This window comes from Ruditapes philippinarum, unplaced genomic scaffold (genome assembly GCF_026571515.1).
Source record: "Ruditapes philippinarum isolate M1 unplaced genomic scaffold, ASM2657151v2 ctg3544_1_1_1_1, whole genome shotgun sequence".
NCBI lineage: Eukaryota > Metazoa > Mollusca > Bivalvia > Venerida > Veneridae > Ruditapes > Ruditapes philippinarum.
The window spans coordinates 14,210-38,540 of NW_026866594.1; the positions used below are offsets into that span (position 1 = coordinate 14,210).

Genomic DNA, 24,331 nt, shown 5'->3' on the forward strand with positions numbered 1-24,331 from the left:
ATTTTCATTTGAACTTCTGGACAAATTTAGGAAAGGTTTCTCATCGGAATATTTTTTGTTCATGGATCACATAAAGTGCCACATATGTGTATGAGTTCTAGTAAAAGGCTATTTAATCTTTAAGCAACTGACTGCAAGTGAATACTCCCATGCCACCAGTGCATACCAATTTAGCCGGCATACCCGTGCTGTCTGATCATGGTCTGCACTGGCCGCTATTCAGTCGGCATATATTTTGAAACTTCCCTAAAATGATTAATGGTTTTGTTCAAAATGCAAGATGGACAAGTCCATATAAGATATTTAGGGTGATAAGGGTTAGTTATGTGTCTAGAATAACGGGACATCGTGTTATGAAATTTATTGTTCTGATGTTCAAATTTAGGTTTTTAAACACCAGTTTTGGTAAACGCTAGAAAGATAAACATACATTGTATATACATGAACATTGCTCGTATGGAACACATTTCATCACTTTATTGCAGTAACCGGCTTACTGTACACTTATTATAAAATAATGATAGCGGCTTACTCTTATTATAAAATAATGATAGTTAACCCTTTTTTGCACTTGGATGATAATTTATGAAATGTTTATCACCTAAAGTCAAAATATGCCAAGGCCATATTTTCCCTTTTTTGCCGATGGTTACATCGAAAACCGGCACCAAACCTATCACCTTGTTTTATACGTCATGGTTTTGGTATCACGAGCAGGTGCTTTCATCAGAATCATTTCTACCTGAACCAATATTAATTATATCCTGGTTATATCACATACTTGTACTTGATTCCACTGTAATATTCCTGGAAAACGGGACAAACCACAATGCTTTTGCACCTAGCTTAATATTTCAAAATATTTCAATTCTATATTATCATTTCAAGTCTTTAAATACAATTTTAATACATTGAACGCCATGCAATTTCTTACCGTTGCTTGCTTTTGAATATAAAATATATCCGAGCTCATATTTTCCTAATAAATAAGGCATTAATGGGTGATATATACAGTATTAAGGGGTGATAAATGCAGCATTAATGACGCCAAGAAACTTCGAGAGGAATGGAAATAAAATGAAGACTTGGTTTTATTGAATCTGTTCATGAGTGAAAAGGAAAGGTACAACATCTTACTTCTAGGTCCCCTAGCACCGGCTTAATTATTATTTTGTTTTATTTTTTCCAGAATTGAATTTTTATTTTAACAAATTTTATACATGCAATTGAAAATTGAAGGTTCAGTTTGATCAGAGCAATTTTCAATTTCCAACACGATTATGTGGTTAAATCAATGATCGAAAGAAAATGCAAGACACCTGGCAATAAAATCTAGACAATAGTAGATTTCATCAAAGTTAGCCAAAGAAAATATTTTAAGATATTAACTTATTAATATGGCTGAGCTTAATGTAATTGTGTCTGTAATATGCCCCAGTGGTTTATAGAAAACCACTACCACTGTCGTATTTTCGTGTTATCGCATTTCGCTCCGCGGTGCGCCAGACGAAAAAAACAACAACACGAAAGTACTACAAAGTGACCATTTTTTTTTTTTTTTTTTTTTTTTTTTGTGCTTTCGCTTCGTATGGCGCCAGGGAAAAACATGAAATTATTACAAAGTGACTACTTTGTAGTATAGATCACTTTCTCTGCGAGGCGCCAGACGAAAACGTGAAAATACCACAAAGTGGGTTACTTTGTTGTATTTTCGTGTTTTCGCCTGATGTATGACAAAAAGTGGTCACTTTGTTGTATTTTCGTGTTTTCGCCTGATGTCATACGGAGTGATGGTATGACAAAAAGTGGTCACTTTGTGTATTTTCGTGTTTTCTCTGGCAGAGCAACATTATATAGGTTAATTAGTCAATAATAGTTCTAAAGCTATTGCATCATGTTGTTATTTGTTGTGGAGTATACAGCCGTCTAAAGAAGGGAAACACAAAGAAAACTATAACAAACAAAATTTATTCTTTCAACTTAACAATGTTCATAACATATATATGTAATACACTAACAGTATTTTGCAGTAAATATGTAATAAATCTTGATGAATTTAGCGGTACACAACATAAAATACTTTTCTGTCTCTCAAAAAGTCAGTAGCAGTAACAAAATGCACAAAAATCATGTTTTATGATACTCCAAAATTTTTCTCATTACCGGACAAAGATGTTCAAGGGATGCGCTGAGGGGTGACAATGCGCATGCAAAGCTGTGACGTCATAACAGCACTTTATATGTCAATTGTCAATTTTTATTTCTTCTGAAAGTAGAAGGAATCCTAAATGCCTTACATAAAGCATCAGAAATAACGTTATTGGATGAATGCTTAAGGGTCGATCCGTAAAAGGAATTCACCCATTTTACAGAAATACCAGTATTGTAGTTTTTTTTCTACATTATAAAGGAGGAATATGTCTAATGTCCCGCATTGTGGTGTAAAGTAGTATCAAGTAATGTCTAGATAACGAACACATATTGCAAGAAGTAATTTTTTTTCTTTAACCTTATAAATTATTGATATCATCATATATAATGTGATTATTTGTCAGATTTTAAACCTCACACTTATTTATCAATATGAAAAAAGCAGTAAAAAGTTACATTATTCTTTCTATATTATGTACATATTGGAATGTTCCTTATAAGATATCTATGAAATAAACATATAATAAACAATCATATAAATTTGACATAAGTGTACATTTGTAAATGTTCACAAAGAATAATCAAGAATATTATTTGTATATTGTAGCCCTGCTATGATTTCAAACTGCCCGTTTGTAAAAATCGACTTTCATTGGACAATTTTACTGTTCATATTATCATTATACACGGCTCCTGAAAGACTGACTTTTTTAACAATCAAAGGAAGGAATACACCAAATAAAGCATTTGCACGGAGTGTTAATCTACCGTCACAAAATCAACCTTTTTTAATGTGCCGATATCACTAAAACAGCTTAATAACATTTTCCTTATGTAACATCGGTTTTCATTCGATAATCGCGATGTTTATATATTCTAAACTGCTGATATAAATATATGATGTAATGGGAAATGATGTAAAGGCAATTATTGCAATTGTGCTGCATTATAAATTCGCAAAGGGTTATATGGCCGAATATACACAGGGTTATATGGACATGTAAGTTGTTTCCCATATAACAAACGTTTATACTGGCACATATAACCTGTCAAAATCTTGATAACTAAAAATATACATGGTAAATAATGAAGAATTCTTAAGCATGGATATTCTTTGTGAACATTTTCTCAGTACAGAAAATCTTTCATTTACAACTAGCATGCATAATAATTACAATGAATGTATTTACAAAAACACAAACAAACATCACAAGTTGATGTGGTTTAAGCACAATTGATGCTGAGGGAATAATTTTATCCGCATTCAATTTTTTGCACTTTCATCAGGGTCTGTCAAGTTTGCACTACTATTTGAAAACAATGAAAAAATAAGTATTATTTTAATACCTTGTAAATCGATCAGTAATTTGTAATACGGAAAATAACTACTACATGTATGTAGATATATTGTAGGTCGGTCTTTGTACATGAAAACTAACTACTATTTGAAAACATTGTAGATCGATTGCTGTACCTGAATTATTCAATGTTTTAGTAGATCGGCCTCTTTCTACTATTGAATACATTAAATTGTAGATCGATCGCTCAACATGAATTCATATATATATATAGCAGATCGGTCGCTTTACCAGAAAACTAACTACTATTGAATACATTAAATTGTAGATCGATCGCTCAACATGAATTCATATATATATATAGCAGATCGGTCGCTTTACCAGAAAACTAACTACTATTGAATACATTAAATTGTAGATCGATCGCTGTACATGAATTCATAGTAGATCGGTCCTGTTCATGAAAACTAACTTCTATTTATCGGTCGCTTTACTTTTAAAAATAATTATTATTTGAATACATTGTAAATCAGCCGCCGTACATGTAAAATATATGTTATTGCTCGCTGTACATTCAAAAGTTCTATTTGAGAACATATTAGATCGGACGATTAAAATCGTGAAAGGATACCGCATACTCAAACATTCAGAGAAAAACACTAGTACTACTAATATAACTGAATGTATTAAATGGACGGAAGTATACAGGGATTTCTTATATCATTTAATCATTTTGTGTATACACATTTCCAAGACTTCAAAATAAAATACAAACCATCCGGGCCGCAGAAGGAAACGCTGAACATCTTGTTACTACAAATTAAGTAGGGGTTGGGGCAAAATCTAATATTGCGTATGAATACAACACGAAACATATTACGCGGGAATTTTCCCCAGAATATCACGTGCGCATAATAAATATATAAATGAAAAGTCATTGTAAGTACAAAACTGTATCGCACTGGGAAGGACTTTAAAAATACGATTCATCACTTTCACATAAAACAAGCCAATCATTTCATTAAAGTTGTTTTGTTGTTTTGCCTTTATGCTTATTAAAATTGTAACAATGCACCAGACATAAATGACAGGTAAAGGTCCATTCTACGTCATGCCTTACATAATGTAGACAATGTTGTATCAAATAACGTAAACAACGAGAAAAGTAAAACAGCCATTAAAAGCTCCGTAAAGTCCGGTAAATTTCGCCACTCTTCGTGTCTTATCAAGATCGAATAAGCCTTCGCCAAGACCTACGAAATGTGAAATAACGTGTTTATATGAGTTAATTACACGTGGATTTCCTTAATTAAGTAAACACGATAATTATGACTTGAATATCTAATGTTATGTTTTTTTCCAGCATTGAATGAATATTACTATTTTTATACAACTGTTTTATTGAAATTGATTGATTGGAGAAAATGTTTTTCTTCCAGCCCTTTATTTCATATTGACTGCACTGTCTTTTTCTTGCTCATCTGAAATGATATATAATATATTTGTGTTCATTTTCTGGTTCAAACACCTGCATCAGTGTAAGCAAATTAAATGCTTATTATGACCCAGTATTATTTTACTTTTATATTATTCAGTTCTTAGCATTTTTGTGTGTCCAACATTTTGAGTTACTTACTGGTAATTCATGATATGTAAATACATGTACATTGAAAGGGACACCATTGAGTATGGAACGCCGTGACTGTCTTATGTAATCAATGTTTTTGTTATCTTGTGAAACGATGATATTTTTTGTCGTTTGAGCGTGTTAACATGTGCAATTTACATCATGTCTTGTCAAAGGAACATGCTGATTTGTACAAACATCATGTTAACTTGTCAAATTATTATGATGACATGTGCAGACAACATGCTAACTTGTCAAAGTATCGTGATGACTTGTGCAAACAACATGTTAACTTGTCAAAGTATAATGATGACTTGTGCAAATGACATGGTAACTTGTCAAAACGTAATGATGACTTGTGCAAACGACATGTTAACTTGTCGAATTATTGTGATGACATGTGCAAACAGCATGTTAACTTGTCAAAGTGTCATGATGACTTGTGCAAACGCCATGTTAACTTGTCGAATTATCGTGATGACATGTGCAAACAGCATGTTAACTTGTCAAAGTATCATGATGACTTGTGCAAACAGCATGTTAACATGTCAAATTACCATGATGATTTGTGAAGACAACATGTGAACTTGTCAAAGAATCGTGATGACTTGTGCAAATGACATGTTAACTTGTATCATGCTGACATGTCAAAACGTACTGTTAACTTGTCAAAGTATTATGATAACTTGTGCAAATACCATGCTAACATGTCAAAATTCCATGATGACATGTGTAAACAGCATGTTAACTTGTCGAATTATCGTTATGGCATGTGCATACAGCATGTTAACTTGTCCAAGTATAATGATGACTTGTGCAAATGCCATGCTAACTTGTCAAAATTTCATGATGACATGTGCAAACAGTATGTTAACTTGTCAAACCATCGTGATAACATGTGCAAACAACATGCTAACTTGTCCAAGTATCATGGTGACTTGTGAAAGCGACATGTTAACTTGTCAAAATTGCATGATGACAAGTGCAAACAGCATGTTAACTTGTCAAGGTATCGTGATGACTTGTGAAAATGCCATGTTAACTTGTCAAATTATCATGATGACTTGTGCAAACAACATGTTAATTTGTCAAAGAATCGTGATGACTTGTGCAAAACACATGTTAACTTGTTAAGGTATTATTAGCATGTCACCACGATAATTCGACAAGTTAACATGCTGTTTGCACATGTCATCATGAAATTTTGACAAGTTAACATGTCGTTTGCACAAGTCATCATGATATTTTGACAAGTTAACATGTTGTCTGCACATGTCATAATCATTATTTGACAAGTTAACATGCTGTTTGAACAAGTCAGCATTGTCTTTAGACAAGATATGATGTAAATTTCACATGTTTATATGCTTAAATGACAAAATAATATCATCTTTTCAGAAGATAGCAAAAATATTGATAGCATAAGACAGTCACGGCGTTACATAATTGAGCTTTTATGACATGATGGTGCTGAAATAACTTTTCGAGATAAATATTCCATTGATGTAAAACTAGGCAAATAACTTGTGTGCAAAACTTCAGATCATTCGATTCCAGAATGATTATTCTAATTGTAAAAAATTACCTAACATTGAAAAATAGAACTAAGAATAACAAAAAAAAAAACTACGATTTTAAATTATTTCTGAATATATTTCTCAATTATCTGTTACATATTTTTGTTTGTTTTTAGAGCCCAATCTGATCTATGTAAGGATTTCAAATTTTATGCTTTTAGACTTTTGGACCTCAGTGGAGTTCCTTTAAGATTAATTTTCATAGCACGAAATATCTAGTGGGGATTTTGTTAAATGTCATGGTATAAAAGTATATATTATATAATTAGGATTACAAGGTATAAAAACACCGAGATCATAGGTACAAAATACACATTATCAGGATTTCATTCCATAAAAAAATATATAAAAGATATTTAAGTTTTTTTTTCTATAAATACAGTATTTATTTTTATCGAGTGGTATGAAAATACTCGTAAATATTTCATGAGTGGCGGCAGAAATAGAAAAATAAATCTGTTGAATTCCCCTTAAAATTTGTGTAATAGCTGAATTTAGAAGAAAGTAGTCCGGCAAGAATACATGTACAGTGAAAATACGGAAAATATTTTCACTGCTGTGAGAAAAAAAATTTACAGTGAAAATACGGAAAATGAAAATAAAAACGCATTTCATTTCGTCAATATTTCTCAATATTTCATTAATAATTATATAATAACCATAATTTCATAGAATTATTGGCATATCATGTTATGAAGTATTTAATTGGGATAACATGGTATGACACATCAGATCGAGAAATCATGGTATTGATGGAAAATACATTGCACAAATACTGAACAGTGGTTATTCTAAATGAAAATATCTGATAGGGATCTAATGCTGACCGGAATTCCATGTAGGCCTGAATAAATTGGTATTTTAAACAGGTTGGTGTTATACACGCAAGTCATAGCAATTAGTACATACATACTTGTATATTTTTTTTATAAAAGGGAGAATGCTAGTATTTCTGGACGTCGTCATATGTCCCATTAATACAGTTCTTCTCGTTCATCATGTCATTGTTTATCGTGCCATCTTCACTTCCCTTCTCAACAAACTGCAAATATAGACATATAGTGAATATCACATAACAGTGTAATTCTAGTGTTATCTTAGAGTAGTTCTAGAGTGGTTGTTAGAGTGGTGCTTAGAGTAGTTGTAAGAGTGGCTTTTAGAGTGGTGCTAGGAGTAGTTGTTAGAGTGGCTCTTTGAGTGGTGCTAGGAGTAGTTGTTAGAGTGGCTCTTAGAGTGGTGCTAGGAGTAATTGTTAGAGTGGCTCTTAGAGTGGTGCTAGGAGTAGTTGTTAGAGTGGCTCTTAGAGTGGTTCTAGGAGTAGTTGTTAGAGTGGCTCTTAGAGTGGTGCTAGGAGTGGTTGTTAGAGTGGCTCTTAGAGTGGTGCTAGGAGTAATTGTTAAGAGTGGCTCTTAGAGTGGTGCTAGGAGTGGTTGTTAGAGTGGCTCTTAGAGTGGTGCTAGGAGTAGTTGTTAGAGTGGCTCTTAGAGTGGTGCTAGGAGTGGTTGTTAGAGTGGCTCTTAGAGTGGTGCTAGGAGTAATTGTTAGAGTGGCTCTTAGAGTGGTGCTAGGAGTAGTTGTTAGAGTGGCTCTTAAAGTGGTGCTAGGAGTGATTGTTAGAGCGGCTCTTAGAGTGGTGCTAGGAGTAGTTGTTAGAGTGGCTCTTAGAGTGGTGCTAGGAGTGGTTGTTAGAGTGGCTCTTAGAGTGGTGCTAGGAGTAATTGTTAGAGTGGCTCTTAGAGTGGTGCTAGGAGTAGTTGTTAGAGTGGCTCTTAAAGTGGTGCTAGGAGTGGTTGTTAGAGCGGCTCTTAGAGTGGTGCTAGGAGTAGTTGTTAGAGTGGCCCCTTAGAGTGGTGCTAGGAGTAGTTGTTAGAGTGGCTCTTAAAGTGGTGCTAGGAGTGGTTGTTAGAGCGGCTCTTAGAATGGTTCTTAGAGTGGCTTTTAGAGTGGTAATGCAATTTTCAAGTGATCAATAAGAATTATACAATGCAGGTAAATTTTCTTGTACTGCATGCATATACCTTCAATAAACGCGCAATTATAGTACAGAAAACAATATTAACCCGGGGGATGATTTTTCCCTGTAAAAGGTCTAGGCAATTGATGGTTACCCTCGTTAGTCGCTGTAAAGCTTGAACTAGCCTATATTTATCATCAAATTGTCTTCTTTAAATCTGTTTGAAGAGGAAATATTTGTTGATAATCCTTAATGATAAACGGGGATTTTTTTATAAAAAAATCTGTATGAAGAAGAAATATTTGTTATAAAATCATTATTGATATACGAGGATTTTTTATTGATAAAACAATGTATTATTCCTGAATCAATAATTATGTGTTAACAGAGAATAAAGAAATTCATATGTCAAGACAGCTTAAACAAATGTTCGTCATATTTCGTTTTTGCTGAACCTAATAAGAATTAATAGTTATATGTAAATTCCAGACAGTAACTAATTTCACACTGCCAAGTGATTTTTCATTTCTTTTAATAATATCGTTGATATATGTTATTTTTAGAGCAGGAACGATTCGGTATGAAAAAAATAAAAATGATGATGGTGGTGGTGATTGATGGTGATGATGCAATAATGATGATAATGGCGATGATGATGATGTTGTTGCTGCTGCTGATGATGATAAAAGTACTACTACTAATAATGATGATGATGATGATGTTGTTGTTGATGCTGATGATGATGATGATGATAATGATAATAATAATAATAATAATAATAATAATAATAATAACAATATTAATGATGACGACGACGATGATGTTGTTGATAATAATAATAATGATGATGATGATAATGATGACAAAAAAATAATAATAAAGCACACACAAAACCCGCGCTATGATTAACTGTAAAAAAATACCCCGATGTCAGAGAATCCGTTTTTGAGGGATTTCTCGGGCTGAAGTGCTGCGTTGATGTAATATTTCCTTGGCAGTTCACTGACAGTCCTGTCGCTCTTCGAAGAAGCTGTTTCCAAAGTCTTGTCGTTGTCGGTTGAACTTCTGTAGGTAAATGTGGTGAGGCTGCAGCGGAATAGGGAGAACACGGATTGTCGGAACCTCCTGTTAAATAAAAAAAAAGTAAAAAATTCCATCAGTTTTTTTTTTTTTTTTTTTTTTTTTTTTGTGTGTGTGTGTGTTCGGTTTTAAGTCAGACCAACATTTTAGTTATCACATGCCGAGGTTTAAGCTTCATAGGTGAAGGAAGCCACAGTACATTATTTCAGCCTCGAAATGGGCGTCTTGATAGAACCACCGACCTTCCGTCGGCTATCTGAATAGCTTCATCGCATGAACGAATCTAAAATATTTGTCGGGATTTAAACACATAATGTTGAGATACAAGTGATTCAAAGTCAGCAACCTTAACCACCCGTCCATCGGAGCCAGAAAATACAGTCCAACCGGTTTAAACAGCTCGTGTGAGCATGTAAATACTCCCTCCTGAAAAATACTTGTACGATATGCGGTAAACTTATGTATTTTCCGTTTTTTTTTTCAGAAATTATTTTCTAAGAATGCGTTGGAAATATTAGGTATATAAAGTACGTAACTTGAGGTTTATAAATTACGTAACTTGATACATTGATACTCCACGTCTACCGTCACTGTCATGCAAAATCTTTCAATGTTATAATTATAGTAATTTACTTTATATTTTTGAAGAAGCGTATATAGACTAGCCGTGCGTGACTCCCGTATGGCTAGAACTTTTGACATGCAATACTAGCCCGAACGGCTAACCACTGCCTTATATCATTCTGTGAAAAATATTCTTAAAGTATCTCTAATCTACGGTGGACAATCGTGAGTTTTTATTTCGTCCTTATTCGCGATGCACGATGGTAAAAATGCAATGGTACGATGGTGGAGACGCGATGGTACGATTGTGAAAACGCAATGTAACATCGCGTTTTCACCATCCTGACATCGCGATTATGCAACGTACCATCGTGTTAACATCATCGTGTCGTCGTTCCATCGCCTTTTCACCATCGTACCATCGTGCATCGCGGGTTAGGACGAAATAAAAAATCACGATTGTCCAAACGGAACACCGTACTATTCTTATTCTATAATTCCTACTTGTTTGTAAGCATGTAGATAGTGAAATTCAGGCTTGAATGTAGATGGGCCAGCATGGTGGCAAACAAGTGAACTTCTGTAGAGAACGTGTCATTTACATCCAGTGCCGTGAGGATAGCGTACGGTGTCCAGCAGATGACGAAGGCCGCAAAGATGATTACCAGCGTACGTGAAGATCGCAGTGCTTCTTGCCACACACGGCGCATTCTATAACACAAAGTAATTTTAAGAGTCATTTCACGATAGCTAAGATAACTAAACAATATAACAAAAAGACACATGGTTGGAGTTTACGTTTAATAATGATTAATCCATAACATTAAATACAACTTGTCCGGTAAATACCGGTAAGTAACTGGTAAATAACATGTTAATTAATCGGAAGTAAGATGAAAACAAACAGCTTACACGAAAAAAACATGCCTGCAATGAGATTTAATCTAGAGATTTCACTAAAATTAAGTTCAATCAATGTATTTCACTTTTTTCTGGTATATAAATTCGTTATTAAGATTTTTTGACAGGTTATATGGCCGTATATAAACGTAAACAACTGTTTATATACGCCATATAACCTATCAAAAATATTTATAACTAATAAAATAACTCTTCAAAAAATGTTGATAAAGATAATATAAAAAGTATATCTAGCGAAAAGCGTCTTACAAACGTGTAGTATATTATACAAAGAATGATAAAGTGATAGTTCAAAGGACTCTTTTTAATGAGATGACCTATCAATTCATCAATAATTATTATACTTTATACAATTAGCTCAACACAGATCTATTGGTTGAATGCTCTAGGAAAAGCTCTCGGATCTAATTAAAGAATATGAGCCGCGACATGACAAAACAAACAGTGCGTTTGCGACCAGCATTGCTCCAGACCAGCCTGTGCATCCGCGCAGTCTGATCAGGATCCATGCTGTTCTCTTACAAACCATATTACAAGTAGAGAAACTGATAGCGAACAGCATGGATCCTGATTAGACTGCGCGGATGCGCAGGCTGGTCTGGATCCATGCTGGTCGCAAACGCACTATGTTGGTTTTGTCATGGCGCGGCTCATCATTTTAACATGAACTTTGTATACCTGAGAGGATCTTCCTGGTCCAGTGAGAACACGTTTTTCTTTGTCAACCAAATCTTCCGGAACACTAGGATGAAGCAGAGACCCATAAGTAGCAGAGGGCCTCCGATCAACCCAGCCGAAACAAACACCGTGTACGAGAAACTTGCAGTCCTGTCCCAAATACACTGAAAATATACCACAATCCTTTAATTTGTCTTAAGATCTTTCACATGTTCTACCAACCACATCATTACAGACAATAGAAACCAAAGCCTCATTCCAGATCGAGGGCTTAGTGTAAGAGGGTTGTAACCCAAATAACATGAAGATGAAGTTACAAACCTTTCACACCAAGCAGTCTAAGTTAACAGTAAAGAAGGCAATCTGTTTGAAGGTTAAATTAAACGTTATTGTATGCTGTTTCACAAACAGAATGCAGAAAAGTTCATTCAAATCTTGGTATTTCAATATAACTGGTAATGTCCCTATAGTCTACAGTTCTCCGCTTTAAGAGTCCAAGTCTGAAAAATGAACTCGGACTAAAAATGATTAATATTCACTTTTAACGATTGCGTTACGATCTTGTGGGTAAGAAAATTTATTGAAAGTTGCATTATGTACATTGCTTCAAAGTTGCGTTAAAAATTATACATATTTACCGCTAAAAAGGACTGAGATAAAAAAATCTTTAATGTAATAATTAGCAATAGCTAGCGCTTTTTAGGACGTGGATACCTGAGGAAATAGATGTACATAAATATTGAAATAAAATCTCATGTATCTTGCATATAAAGAATAATAAAGAAATAGTTAACAAATTCCGTCTGAGTATAAAAACAATTTAGAACATATAGATAATGGTGTGGTTCAAATTAGGTCTGCTTCTGGCTTTAAACCCCTAACTGGCAAATCCATCAAAATTCTATAAAATGACATAGCTTTTACTCACGGTATTTTGTTTTATTGTGTTTTTATTATAGTTCATCCAAATAAACAAACAATAAGCAGTAATTCAGAACTCGATAAAGGTCGAAAATATTAGCCAGACGAAAATTGTTTGTGCCTACCTGCTGGTTCTTCTCGTCGAAATAATGGCCTCCCCAGCCAATAAAGTTCGGAAACTCAAATAGAAACGCCGATATCCAGCACAACATGCACAATCCGATACAAACTGGTCGTCGAAATATCTTTTGGTACCACTTGTTTTGGCAGACGAAAACGTATCGATTGACTGACATCAGAGTGAGGCTGAGGAACGCGCAGAAGCAGGCTGTAAGGCACATGCTGGCAACCAGTTCACACAAAATCCAACGGCTTTGGAACCATTTTTCACCTTTTATAACACCTTTAAGAAAACGGCAAAATAAAACAAACAGCTTTAAAATTAATGAGAGATTTCGCCGACATGGTGTTGAGTTAACTTCTCATTTTACGTAGATCAGATAAAATACACGTAAATGCCGTATTGTTGTAATTGATATAAATATGTACGAGTATTACAAACAAGATATTAAATAGAAGGTAAAATTATAATGTAACAATAATCTAAGAGAATACCGACCTAGAATGCACATCGGGTCCGCTACGGCCGCCACGCAGAGGTCAGCAAGTGCTAGGTTTATCACAAAATCCCGCCCGACTCTGTTCATTGTCCTGGTACCGGCTGTAACAATCAGAATCAGGATGTTTCCGACCGTGCCGACGGAGAGAGCAACGCCGACTAAACAGCAGTAAATCAGAGCCATTACAAAGTCAACCTCCCATAATGGTCTCACATAGGCCTCAACCTTTTCCATTGTAGTTTCATTGCAAATGGTCTGAATGGTTGAAGAAATTGTTGTATTTAAGCCAGAAAAGACAGACTGAAATTTTATAAATATAAAAAGAAAATTCGTGAGGTAATGCACACGCAAAAAAGGCAAAAAAACTATCATTCCGTGTTGTTTTTTTAGTGCGCAGATCTTTAAAAACTATGTATATGTTAGTGTTCATCCGTCAACTTCGACGGGAGCGATAGCGACAGGAGAATGTTTCTAATTTCTGTAGAACAGCTAAGGATGAACACTAACATATTTAGTGTCAAGCTTTATTTGGCCCTTGATTACGTCACTACGCGGTACTATGAAGCACTATGAAAAATAGAAGGCGACTATGAACGGATTTCAATATAGTATCGACTTTTTTTCTTCTATGAAAATTAACACACATTTTAAGAAATACAGCGTTTTCATTGGATGACAAATAAAACTGGACACTAAATATTACTAAACTACGAATACGTTTCTAATACATGTACGAACAATGACGTAATTTGTCAAATTAATCATAGTAAACATTTTGTATATGTTAGTGTTCATCCGTGCTGTTCTACAGAAATTAGAAACTTCGACGGGAGCGATAGCGACAGGAGAATGTTTCTTATTTCTGTAGAACAGCTAAGGATGAACACTAACATATTTAGTGTCAAGCTTTATTTGGCCCTTGATTACGTCATTACGCGGTACTATGAAGCACTATGAAAAATAGAAGGCGACTATGAACTGATTTTAATATTGTATCTACTTTTTTCTTCTATGAAAATTAACACACATAATTTTTAAGAAATACAGCGTTTTCATTGGATGACAAATAAAGCTGGACACTATTGATGGAAAGTGTATGTAACTCAAGCTTGCTTGCAATTGGCTATTTCATTTTATTTGTCTGATTCTCTTCAGATTCTCCGATAATTACAAAAATTGGTCATTAAACATCTCTATATAAAAGTGTACATGTACATTAAAATGTGTGTATTTAAGAAATCTCTGGCATAATTTGTGCAACAGAAAACCTGATGGCAAAACACCCGTTCTGATTTTTTTTCAAACTTAGCGATTCTTGCAAAATTTAAAATAATTTAAACTAGCTGTATTATAATTATATCACAAAGTTTGCAAAAACGCGAAACTTCCAATTATGCGTAATGATAGCAATGCCTTGACTGCGTGATTTAGAGCAATGTCTTGAAAATCTCGAACATTAGCATGTGTATTATTTGTGTAAAATATTGCTATTCAAGGAGACTGATTCACAAGTAGTCGTGACTAATTATCTTTAATACACATAGTACTAAACGACCGATAATCGTTATTCCATGGGCAACCGTTAAGATGACATATGTCAGGGACCTTTATTGACTGCCAATTATTGTTTGTTTGTTTGTTTGTTTCATTTTACGCCTTTTTCCAACAGTATTTCAGTCATATAGGCGGGTAGTTTCCTAACCATCGTTCCTGGAGAGTTACACCAGTACTAGACGCTAAACTACCAAAGCATCTACCGGGGATCGAACCCACGCCAGAGAGGTAACTGGATTAGAAGTCATCGACTCTAACCCCTCGACCACGGATTAGAAGTCATCGACTCTAACCCCTCGACCACGGAGGCGGTTAAGGTCCGTGCATATGTTTACATATAGAAAGTATCACCATCATCATCATTATGGTCACGATTTTGTTTAAACGTTATTTTCATCTTTCAGTTTTAAAGGCCCATATTTTCCCTCAGAAATGCTATCATTCTTAATTCTCAAAAACTGTTTATTTTCAGTATCTAGTAACAGTTTTCAAAATCATAATTATTTGCTATATACGTGAACTATCTTGCATCTTTTTAGTTATTTGTAATTGGTGTAAATAAAGTAAATTTATAGTATTTGTATGGAAAACAAAATACTACTTTGTTTACATTTTGCTACTTTTACGACACATAACCGCATGTTGAGCGCATATTTTTCAGTTGTAAAACATCTAGCATGCACTTAATCCATTACTTAAAAATCATTAAACACATGTTTGACATTTTTAAATAATAAAAAAGTGGATTTCTGGGGCATGTGCCTTTAGTAATATTATACAACCCAACGGATATTTAACTACAAATATGTATACTTTTATTGGAATTTCATATATACATGTCCATTATCAGGGTTGTTTTGATAGATTACGTGCATTGTGAACAACTGTCGGAAATGATCGATAATTAACTGACAATTCCAATATAATCATTGTATAATGTCGAAAATTGTTTTTCCATCAAAGAAATGATTTAGGGAACGGCCTCAGATAATATTCGTATTCTGTAATTGTGGCACAACCCTATTGTATAAGTATGTACATTATAATATTACTAAATATAAAATTATAAAATTACAATATTAGTAAACCAAGTGGTTTCCGTTGTTGTAATTGTTGCAAAATTAATGTTCCTTTGCAATTCCGGTTGTTTTTGTTTATGGCTTACATTGTTTTATTTTGTCTTCGTAAATTTTGTAATCATAAAAGTAAATTTAATTTGTTATAGATTTTTTTAATTACTTTATTTCTGTCTTTATTTCACTTTAATTTCGTAATTGTTTGAATTTGCACAAAAAATATTCATTAAAATCTACTTTTTACCACGGCTTACCTAGTCTGAATTTTGTATTCATTGTATCTCTAAAGAAAAAATAAACTACTTATTCGTGTAGAATAGCGGTCGTCAAAAAAGACATTCTAAAGAAGTTGGTGTTGGTTGGCACGTCAGACAGGGAAACGGACAAAAGCCCTCCCGTACAAAATCCCTCCCGTCCAAAAATGACAATGCGGCAAAAGCCCCAACCCCGTCAGATATTATGTCTACTGCTGATTGTGTGAACTAGATGTTTTAAACAGTATCAGATAATTTATTATTAAACGATATTGAAAGGCAACAAGGCTATGTTTGAGATGATATGATTTATCATATCAATTTAATTTTCACGAACTCGATAGATCCGTGCAAAATCGCGAAACTTCGTCATCTTTCGTCTCTAATATTCATTTAAAGATCCATGAAGCCTCAGAACTAAATATGTTTTCTTTTTATAAGGAATTAAGGAAAGAACATTTACCAATATATTATTGCTCTCGGCGTTCTTAAAATAAATGCATATTTTCAATGAAAAGCATGGAATTGTTAAGAGATTATCAAAGTATATCTACGTCGCAAAATTAATGTATTAGATAGAACGAATAATTGATTGTTTTTTATATACTGATATTGTTAAATCTTAATATAAAGGACAAACAGATGTTGTAATTATGAACATAATTGGACATTTCAGATGATTTTCGACAAAAGAGATAGCACCAAATCTAATTTTTGTATTTTCTGACCGAAGGTCAGTAAATACAAAGCTGACATTCAATCTCTGACACAGAATTTCACGACAAACCTAACAACAAGTAGTTCTCAAAACAGCTTAAAACTAGCGATTTAAAAGAAAGAAATATCTTTATTTTGTTACAAGTATCCAACAAATTACAACGCATTCAAAGTTTAAAAGTAGCATTGTCTTATAGAATTGTCAATAAATGCACAATCACAAATTACGCGGATGAATTTATTTTAATCAATGAAAATGCTATTTTTAGTGATGTCGATTACCGAATACTACACAAATAAATCTGACTGCAGAGTAGTGGAATATATAGATTCGAAATGTCGGACTGTTTTTGGCGAGAAGATTTTCGCTTAACTATTTACTTCAATTTTAAACAAAATACCTCGAAATTAGTAAGGATTACAAACCCGGAATGCAATGGAAGTTCTAAACTTAGAATAACTAGATTTTATTCAGGCATCGTCTATATAACTTCTCCGTGGTGCAGGGGTAACGCGCTCGTCTAGTGTATGATAGGTCTGGAGTTCAAATCCCAGTCGAAGCAACTTTTTTTAATTCTTTTTTAAATGTCTTTGTTAAGAAAGTAGCCATGATATGCAATGATAAAGTGTGGCTGTCATAAAAAATGAACGTAAATGATTTTTTGATGCAACTCTACAGTAGTTATGCAAAATTCCGTATGTATCAAACTCTGTTGCCTTGCAAGATGAATTATAGTACATAAAAATAAACTTATACAGGAAAATACATACATATATACAGTATGATTTTGATTGCAAAGATCAGAAAATACCACAGAGCTTGCAGCCCTTTGATTTTATAAGTAAGGTAGCATACTGTACACAAGGCGGCATTTTGATTTCCCACGAGATTTGTTATAAACATTAAGGTATTAAGGTATAATGATTATTGCGTAACGAACTTACAGTTGGCAAAAAGTTGAAAAATTCTATAAAACATATCTCTCATTCATAATTTCTGACAGAAATAGAGTGTTGAATATGTACAACTGTATTTACATGTATATACACTTGGGAATCTGTATGTTCAAGCAATGCCTTTCAAATTAAAAGACCTTACACCCAGCTTACCTGAAAATGTTTTATTGTTCATACACATGTATTGTTAAAATGAAGTCTAATGATTAACATTCAAAATATATTCGCATAACGAGAATATTATCTTTAATAAAGAGATGGAAGAAAAAGCGAATACTTTTATTGCAAAGTGGTTTTTGAGATCGTAGTAAAACAATTTATTTTTTTATGTCAAGAAAAAAAATCAGGACACACTTAGATTGTTCGTGCTTGAGGATAAAATAGACGAATGACCTCCATGAACTTTTTAACAAGGTAATTTTGCACTTTATATTTAATGGAGTTCGCTCTATCAAGCCGCAAGTGGGCTTTAAAACGATTTCTGTATTAGTTTCCTCAAAAGAGAATGTTTTAGCTGTTAGGGTAATAAAGATGTTGTAAATAAAAACCGCGATTCTATACTGTGTTATTCTGGAGAATGAATCTTTGACATCTGTAAACAGCGTATACTTTCATGATTGTCACGCGAGTTGGAATTTACTATTTTATTGACACCAATGTTAAACGCAACGTCATTTCATTGCAGATTTTTTGTAGATATAAAGTAGGAAAGCAAGTCTTTATTAAGTATTAGGAAAGACCACTCAAATTGTAACAAAGTAGTCGTTAAAGAAAGGTGGTCTTTATTTTGGAAGTAAATAGAAAACATTGATGTACAAATGTGTTTTAGCTAGAACACGTTTTTAGACCCTTTTTTTTAGAAATGTATTGATTTGATTCAAGATTGTATAATATCTATCGTTTGATTTTCTTAGAATATAGAAAAAAACTGCATTTTGAAAGTTGTATAATAATTCTCCAATATCACCAACAACAATATTGTTTTCGCGACATATGCTATTATCATTAAAATATATAAGGCCCTGTGTAAAAAATTATAAATGCCGGCAAACGGAGAATGATTGTATGTATAATAATATATTTAAAAATAAAAACAAAACAACAAAAATATCAATAAAAAAAACAACAGAAAAAATCCCAAAACCCAAAACATTCGTTTCTTTTTGTAAACATAAACGATAGAAAAGGAAAATGTAGGTAACAGAAATTTTTTTACGTTACATCGTTCAACAATTAGATTTAATTAATAATCATAAACATATTTTGTTAAGTTATGGATAATATTATTTTGTGGTAGATCGTAATTCAGCTAGATATAAAACATCGGACCATGCAAATCAAACTTGCATTTTGTAAAACTTAAGTAGCACTTATTAACCCATTTGATTAATTAAATTGAGGAAGGTTAACTTTTTAGCTGTATCTGTTTCGTTTTAAGCAAATTATTCTTTCCCAAGAATAGTTTAGCAATGTCGGTATTTACAGGTACTATAGATAATATTTATATTTCATCACAAAAATGACTAGATTTTTTAGGAAAATGACAAGTAGTGTCTTGTGATTCATTTGTCTTTTATATTTTTCATATAGAATAAATGTGCGCATGGCATTGTTGAAATATATAAGTGTACTTTACATAGATGAGATATTATATATTAATAAAATTTATGCATTTAAAAATAACAAAAAAAAAAAAAAAAAAAGCAAATAAAACATCTGAATGTTTGCAGATGCAATAGATAAAAAAAATGACACCTTTCTAAAAATTATTTTTTTATCTTTTAGGCATTTTTAGAACGAATAGTATTTTGTTATTACATAAGAATTTGCCGATGGCGGAAAAAAAAAAGTTTTTGGTGTTTTTACCTCGCTCAGGCAGCCGATTACTTCTTCAACGAACTCCAGGCTTTCGATCAAGCATAGTCATCTTGAAAATCGTGTAGTCAACAAATCCAAATACTTAAAAAATCTACAAACACGTTTTATCAAAACTAAAACAATGAATAGTTAAACCAATTTCCGTTATATTTCAAATAAATGTGTTATCGGATTGAAAAATTCAATTTGGCATGCGCGCAGTAATCTTCGTCACGCGAGTTAGTAGCCAATAGAAAAGCCGAATTTTCGAAACTCATTTTATCACATCATCGCCATTTATCGCATTATTAGAGACTTAACTTCGTCATTTCTTGATCATTATTAACTACTTAAACGTACAGTTCTGTTCTGAAAATAACATAAAGTATATGTTTGTTTGCTGAACGTACTAAAATTTGTTAAGAATGGTACTGGTTTTGTTGACAACGGTAATTTCTGTTATAAACACATTGATAAAAACCGTTGCAGAATATAAAAAAAACAAATATAACAAAAAGTAACTGTGAAGAAAATATACGATTTCAGACTAGCTTATTTTAGAATCGTTTCTGTCAAGTTTGAAATTTGCATTAAACTTTAAAAAAAATGAAGAAAAACAACTAAACTGTAATCAAGCCCAATTTACATATAAAATTTAATCTTATTACATGTACCACAATTTTATCATCTCAGTAAAATAGTCAAAATGGAATCCTCCGAAGACGGGAAAAATGCTGGCTTGTTTGAACCTGTTCATGATCAGAAAAGGTATATGTTAATACCCCACCCCAGCACCGGCTTAAGAAGAGCTCAACACTAAAACATGAAAATGTCTTTAATTACATTTAAGATTTAGAAATTAATTTATTCCAAAGGCCTTCATTTCTTGCCTTTAACCTTTTATAATCAAAATTTTATATATGTATGTAAAAAAAGACCGCTGTAAGTCACACAATTTTGTTATTTTATCAACTCCAAGTTTCTAATTAAAGGCAAAGTCCAAAATTAAAGCGCATAATTAATTAACGAGATCAAATCATTCTGGTATTTAACAACTAATCAGCAAATTAATAGCCGATCTTCGGTGCTGTATCATTAGCTATCACCGGCAGATTATGTTTTGTTTCCACGTTCTAAGCATCAAAAACGCATCAATACGTCAATTTCAGTCAGAGTTATAGGCCGGATAAATTTAATTATATTTCATTATCCATACCAATCAAATTAAATCAGAAAAAAGGATGAATTGAGCTCTCATAATGTTTTTATGAGTAAGACTTCAGAAGCGATAAAAATAATCACCTCTGATAAATTTCCCAAGAAAGAAGCAAAGCGGAGCATTAGAACATAAAACTGCATTTTCAAAAGCAGTTTGGCACACTTCCAATTATTTTCAATTTCATTATAATTTTTATTTACCAAAATACAGTATGCTTAATCTTGAATTGAGCGCATATTACGTTCTTTTTGAAAGAGATAATGCTTCTTGACGGCTTATTCTTAATAACATACACATTATCGGATTTACTTTTGTTTGATTTAAGACATTTCCTTTTGGTTTGAATTAGCAAGGATATGTTATTATAAGCTCGATTTTGCTCTAAGGGTTTACCTTTTTGTTAAAATATTTTCAAATATTACTCATATAAATCAATCGAAAAGTTCCCTTCTATCAAGAGCCATGGTTAGGCCGTATACATGTAAAACATATATTTCTTCATCTCTGTTGAATATTTAACTTAGACCATTTATTTCTGGAATGAAGGCAACTTCAAAATTACTTGACAACAACTAAGCATTGAAAATATCTCAGCTTAAAAGTCATACTTTTTTTGCCAGATCCAGCATGTGAGTGGAATAATGGAGATAAATTTCATAAAACCTCTGGTTGAATCACCAACCGTAATCATTAAATCAATAGTTGGGATTTTTTTCAAATTATCAGACATCTGGGTAAGTCATTTTGACCAAAAGTTTATAAAGATCCACGTCATGACAAAACCAAAATTGTGCGTTTGCGACAAGCATGGATCCAGACCAGCCTGCGCATCCACGCAGTCTGATCAGGATCCATGCTGCTCGCTATCAATTTCTCTACTCGTAAAAGGATTGGTAAGCGATCAGCATGGATTCTGACCAGACTTCGCGGATGTGCAGGCTGGTCTGGATCTATGCTGGTGGCAAACGCACTACGTCGGTTTTGTCGTGACGCGGCTCATATCTTTTTAAAGAAAAATCATAAAAGTGAGCCAATGCAAAGTCTCTATGCCTTCCTTTTTCTGCGAAAAAAATATTTTCAAATGAATACCAAAGTTACACATGGAGTGTAATTATGAAAAAAAACTCTATTAAATGCTCATTTCTGCCAAACTTTATTAAATGTGTGCATTAGTATCGGAAGTGATAATTAAAATGGAAATAAGAACAACTTTCGACGTAAAATACGCGGCGCACTGAGAAATCTATGCAGCTCACACTTGAACTTCATGCCAGGCGAGATAAAAAAAGTAAACGAGTGCTATCCGAAGAGTAGCGTTCTCCACGAAAGCAACGTATAGAAAGGGGGCGGGGAGTGCTTCTGAAAATCTTCCTGAATATACATGTATATGATGGTTTTGAGAAAATTACAAAAAATATAGAAAGGACATAAGTTATGTCCAACCTTTAGAAATGCATACTATTTAAAAGTGAATAGGTATTCTAAGTTTAAAGTGAAAATTGTTTTTGAGAAATTAACCTTTACAAAAAGGTCAACAAAAGTAAACAAGAACTGGTTGATGCTCCCCGAGGTTTTGGACACAGGAAAGTATAAAAAATGAACAAAGGGCAAAAAATCCAAATAAGGCAATGCATAGTAATTGTTTTTTGCACTGCACTTCAATTCAATGAGATCAATCCATCTATAAAGTTTTGTGATGATATCTCTTATAGTTTCTGAGTTCTGTCCTGGGTAAAATTCAAAGTGTAAAAATGAACAAAGGTCAATAACTCTAAAATAAGACAAGGCTGTGTTAAAGTTCTTTAGCATTGCAGTTCTAACCAAGAAAAACGGACAGACGGACAGGGATGGACTCATCAAGGTGCAACAATATATAAAAATTAAGCCTTATACCTTTGTTAGTATTGAAATTAATCGCCATAAATGGAAACTTAATCAAAATGGTTAGCAAAGGTCAAGTATTTGGTCATGACTATGCCAACACCTTTTTTCTTTGAAAAGTTGAAAAATATTCTTTTTTAAAGACAAATCTTTTGAAATGTATTTACACTGTTAATAATCACAAGATAGGACACATCACAGAGTAAATAATTCTATGATATTTTAATTAAATAAAAACAAACTAACTTAGATTATCTTTGTATATATTTATTTTTGTTATTATATTAGATAAACTACCAAGTAATGTTGCACAAAATTGATGTTCTGAAAATCACAACCTATTGTTATAATTACTACAAGTATTAATACCAACTGTACCAACTGCAACCATGCTAGTTGCTGCCAACAAAATTATGACTTTGGCAAGAGTTTCCAATGTTTGACCTTGAATTATGACCTTGGATCACAGTTTTGACCTTGACAAGAGTTCAAGTCCAAAGTGTTTGACCTAAGCCTTTAGTTATTATTACCTAGGCAAAAGTAACATGCAAAATTGGTTTTAAATTGACTTTGAGTTATGACCTTGGAAAAATATTTTACGTCCAACATATATTACCTCAACCTCAAGTTATTACCTTTGTACAAGTGTTTATCCAAACAATGTTTGACCTTGACCTAAAGTTAAAACAGGGTAAGAGATTACTCAGTGAATTTGATCTTGATCTTGGTACTTAAGTCTTGCATGTTTAATATAAACCTCCTAGATTTTGTCGAGTTACCTTACTTACCGTCAAGGTCATTTCTAGCTCAAAAATAACGATATTGAGGAGATGTGAAACATATTCATAAATGGAGTTTTTTTAATATATATATATATATCTGTCCTTCAAGTATTAAATCATTTACTTTTAGATATATTTCTAGAAATATCGTGTAACCAACGTTGGAAAATTTCAATATCTTATGACTTTAAATAATTTTACAAAAAAAAATTCTACAGTTTCAGAACTTTTTTTCATAAGATAAAAATATATATCACCTGGGCAGTGGAAATATGTGCATCTGACAAAATATAATATTGTTTGTTACATTGAAGAGTTTTGATTTCTGAAATTTCTTAAACTACAAATGGAATAGTCCAAATTCCAAACAAGGAAAGTCCATTTGACAAAATTAGTAAAAGAAGGGTTAATCTCAAAGTAATGCATCTACATAATACCATATTAGTTTAGTAAAAATTCCTTCATATTTGCAAAATAACAGCAATTAATTATTATGATTATGGGAGCAAAAATGAATTCTTGAATGAATATTTCCTAGTTATAATATAAATATGTTTAAAGAATATATATAATTCTGTGTAAAGTTTCAGAACAAAAAGTTAAATAACAGTTATTTCATCTAGGCACATTATCCTTTTGCTGT

The 24,331-nt window shown here is 32.8% G+C and overlaps 1 protein-coding gene across 1 annotated transcript; it reads right to left on the reverse strand.

Moving 5' to 3' along the window:
• Positions 1-2,350: 2,350 nt before the first annotated feature.
• Positions 2,351-19,977, reverse strand: LOC132733001 (melatonin receptor type 1B-A-like). Its single transcript, XM_060719561.1, has 8 exons — positions 19,816-19,977; positions 13,391-13,691; positions 12,897-13,174; positions 11,851-12,014; positions 10,756-10,962; positions 9,531-9,732; positions 7,567-7,695; positions 2,351-4,930 (listed from the first exon to the last, which is right to left on the reverse strand). The coding sequence occupies exons 2-7, from the start codon at positions 13,623-13,625 to the stop codon at positions 7,597-7,599; spliced, it is 1,185 nt and encodes a 394-aa protein (XP_060575544.1). The 5' UTR covers positions 13,626-13,691; positions 19,816-19,977; the 3' UTR covers positions 2,351-4,930; positions 7,567-7,596.
• Positions 19,978-24,331: the final 4,354 nt, after the last annotated feature.